The sequence below is a fragment of the Trichomycterus rosablanca genome, chromosome 13 (genome assembly GCF_030014385.1).
Source record: "Trichomycterus rosablanca isolate fTriRos1 chromosome 13, fTriRos1.hap1, whole genome shotgun sequence".
Lineage (NCBI taxonomy): Eukaryota > Metazoa > Chordata > Actinopteri > Siluriformes > Trichomycteridae > Trichomycterus > Trichomycterus rosablanca.
In genome coordinates this window covers 5,198,086-5,202,023 of record NC_086000.1, presented here as the reverse complement: position 1 = coordinate 5,202,023, position 3,938 = coordinate 5,198,086, and the positions used below count along the sequence as shown (strand labels likewise).

Sequence of the window (3,938 nt, the reverse complement as noted above, 5' to 3'; positions counted from 1 at the left end):
TACGGATCTCCTAGTTGATAATCACGTGACCCATTCTAAGGCCGTTAAAAGCAGTGCCCTTAGTAACCAGTCTCATTAGTGATTCCTTATCCCTACGATAAAGACGTGTCTCTCTGCGCTCCAGAAAAATCTCTTTTTACAGCGAATTTACTGAATAAAAATTCATGGACCTTGCCAAATTTCTTCCCAAACTCACAGAGGGAAGTCTGTGGAAGGTGGCGTGCGCCGCCGGGGTGGTAGTTTTGGGTTCAGCCGGCTGGATGTATTACCGGCACCGGCAAAGAACCAACCCGCCTCCTGAGCTCTCTCAGCCGGCCACAAATGGTAAACAACACCCCCCCTCCTCCCCGGTCAATTAGCTATTAGCCATTAGCTAATAAGCTTTGTGCACTTTGGTTGGCTTGAGTCCGTTCTGTACAGAACACTGATAAATAAATGAATACATTAATTAATACATTAACGAATAAATGAGTGATTTGCTGTAAATAGCAACTTTGTATCCAGACTAACATAAAAACGATTTATTTCAGAACACACCCAATGTTGCACACTGCAGTCGATTTCTAAACACGCCCTATTTCAGAACACGCATTATTTAGATCATACATTATTAATCTATATAAATTCTCCACTTGCTTTAACAATGTTTGTGCACTTACCACAAATAAACTAATGCAATAATAATAATAATAATATAATAATTCTTTATTATAGACAACGAAGAAGGATTGCATGAGACCAGTGATCCTCAGGTATATCTAATTTAGGATAAAACTGTAACACTACAATTACATGGTATTACTTTATATTTATTGTTTGTGTAAATGTGTTCTTTTTTTAAGGTCGACATGCCAAACTGGCAGCTGGTGGCCCCTGACCAACCAACTGAGGAACCTGTGATTCTGGTAGTATTTCTTGTATTTTAGATTAGGGATGTAAGAGATGTAATGATCATTACTTCTGACACATTATTAGTGAACAAAATCATTGTGGTTTCATCGGAGGCCCTAAATGGCCATAAATTCAAAAATCATTCGAGGCCCAGTGATGGATCAGGGTCCCTCTCATCTCGAATTTTAATTGTTTAGATTGTTTGATGTGTGTGGTATGAAACTGCTTTGAAATGAAACATTTATGGTCTTTGTGCTGTAATTCTACAGCGTTCTGGTGAACGTGAACTGCACAGCACATCCAGAACCATCCAGTTCCTTTCTAACGAATCCCACCGTTCTCAGTCTGAAGTATTCAAATATTCATAAGCAATGTTGCAACATTAACACAAACATACCCTGTAGTTTTTAACTACGAATCTATGCTTTTGTGTTTGTTTAATAGTCAGTTCAGATCAGACGGTACTTTGTATGTGTGGTAGAAGGGTCAGAGATCCAGCAGTGGTGGTTCACCATTGCTGAGACCTGCCATTTGAATAATCTTGTAAGAGAAGATTATTCACATCCAGCTTCATTTTAATTAGATGAGAATTTGTGTGCAGTTGTAGATTTTGAGTTTAAATTGAAATGCTCTTTTGCAGGGATTCCCTTACTTTACCACCAGTGAGGTTTGTTTCACTGGCATACAGGTGAGAGCTTGTTTATTGTGGCTTTAAACATTCTGAAAAGTGCAAATGTGTCTAAATCTGTCGAATTTTTCCTTTTAGAGTATCTCTGGAACGGTGACTGAATTTGTATCCTGTCGCCGCTTGGAGACCTTCGTTAATGTCCTGCTGGAGGACCGTGTGGTAAATTCATTACACTGCCCAGATGTGATTACAGTACAGAAGTGCATTTTGTCTCTGGTTTGTCTATCGTCTTGATATTTGTTTTATTTTCAGAAAACCTTCCACAAGGTGATCAAGGACTACAGGCAGCTTTGGGCTGATGGACAAGAGGATGCTGCTCACTGGGTGAAGGAGTCCACCTGTTATACACCGGACATGGATTCCGAGACTGACTCTGAGTCAGAATTTGAGGTAATATAACATGTACAGTGTATACAATTATACTCGAGCATCGTTCACTTCAGTTTAAATTACTAATTCAAATTACTGTCTAATTCATCCATTACTTGTGGTCACTACAGGGCAGTGAGGAGAGTCTTTCTCCTGAGGAGAGTGAGGTGCCCTTTATCAGGTAGGATCATCTTCAGGTCATTTTAGTAGTATTTTAAACATGGCTGACTACGTTTCACAGAAAGATTCATTACGTCTTTGTTCTTAGCTGCCATCTCAAAGACTGCGGCATCACAGACGTCGCCCTGAAGCTGCCTGCACTCCATGAGGTCTTCACTGTGAGTACACCTTAAACTTCTGCCGTCTTTCTGATAACCAGGTGTTACCACACTTGCAGATTTCATTCTGTTCTGACATTGTGCTTCATCACTTGTTCAGACCCTGTTAACCAGCATCCATCTCCAAAACTTATTATTTATAAGCGGCAAAGAGCTGGTGATGCACCTAGCAGCTCTAAACAAGCAGGTGACTGATTTCACCAGGTTACCTGAAGCAGTTACCTAAAGGAACAAAGCAGTGTGTAATAAGAATGTGATTCTTTTTTGGACAGGATGTGCTCGAGGTGCAGCTTTCATATGAGGCTCTGATTCGCTTCCTAAAAGAAGCAGCCAATCAGAGCTCAGTTCAGCTGGAGATGTTCGAGGTTCAGGTAAACTTTGAATTTACCTTGTTAAAGCTACTGCATGTAACATTTGCTGGTATGTGTTCCACAACTGAACATTTCTCCTTTCAGCTGCACCTAAACTTACTTGATGTGCTGTATGAACTCGTCCTCTTCGGGTGGTTCATTTATGACTCTGCACCTGAGTTTGTAAGTGACTTACCAGCAGCTTTTATCTTGTCCTATGATAATCGTCCATTCAAATTGTTGAAGTATCTTATTCTTCTTTCCCAAAGATGGATGGAGGATTCCTGGATAGACTGTTAAAGCACATCATAAGCTGGGACATCGAGATCTGGGAACCTGCAGCTCAGCAGTGCTTCACGGTTCTTCAAGTAAGTGTCCAACATTTCATTTCACCCCATATTACACATCATAAAGGAGAGTTTTTATTCTCAGTGATGTCATGTTGGAAATGTGTGTGTTTTTTGTTAATAGGATCAGCTGACTGAATTCCTCCAGGTGGTTTTCTCACAGCCACTGGAGCTTTATGAAGATCCTGAAGGCTTGGCTCATGTGGTGCTGGACCTCCTAAAGCTGCACGTCCAGCAGATGCTGAAGACCATGAAGAAATTCTGAGCAACCTTTTAATCTCTTCCTTCCTTCATTCTTACACAGTACTTTACATAGATATAATGTTTAGATTTAACAGGCCACCTTATTAGGAACAATTTCTTGTCTTGCTCAGGTTTCTCAGAGGTAAGTATGCAGTTATTACATTTTTATAATGAACAATCACTAACATTTATTCTTTTTTACAGGTTTATCAGAGTATTTAATAGCTCTTGTGTCAGTCATCATTACTATTGATAATAATTATACTTTTAAGATATTTAGTGTGATTTATATTATTATATTGTTTGTGAATGATAGTATTTTGACAATATGAATGAATTATTATATATATGTGTTTTGGGTTTAAAGCATTTTAGTATGTTTGGTCATTTCTTTACTGCTAACTTGTGTATTGTGTTTTTATTTCTAATTAAATAAACTGTTTTTAAATTAATGTTTCTTGTGTCTCATTTTTATTGACAAAATTTACTGTTAAATGTTATTGTTAAAGCAACAAGTCCAAAAGCCAGGGTCTGTCATGGTATGGGACTGTGTCAGTGCCCTTGGCATTAATGCAGAAAAGTACATTGAGATCTTAGAGCAACATATGCTGCCTTCAAGACGTCATCTTTCTCAGTGACGTTCATGCATTTTTCAACAAGACGATGCAAAACCACATGCTGCACACATTACAAAGGCATGGCTGAGGACGAA

General features: G+C 39.0%; 1 protein-coding gene across 1 annotated transcript; it reads left to right on the top strand.

Moving 5' to 3' along the window:
* The first annotated feature begins 292 nt into the window (after positions 1 to 292).
* On the top strand, positions 293 to 3,432 carry LOC134325529 (uncharacterized). Its single transcript, XM_063007758.1, has 13 exons — positions 293 to 324; positions 715 to 752; positions 843 to 905; positions 1,532 to 1,579; positions 1,658 to 1,738; positions 1,832 to 1,969; positions 2,080 to 2,129; positions 2,217 to 2,286; positions 2,387 to 2,473; positions 2,559 to 2,657; positions 2,742 to 2,819; positions 2,906 to 3,004; positions 3,108 to 3,432. The coding sequence occupies exons 3-13, from the start codon at positions 849 to 851 to the stop codon at positions 3,246 to 3,248; spliced, it is 948 nt and encodes a 315-aa protein (XP_062863828.1). The 5' UTR covers positions 293 to 324; positions 715 to 752; positions 843 to 848; the 3' UTR covers positions 3,249 to 3,432.
* Positions 3,433 to 3,938: the final 506 nt, after the last annotated feature.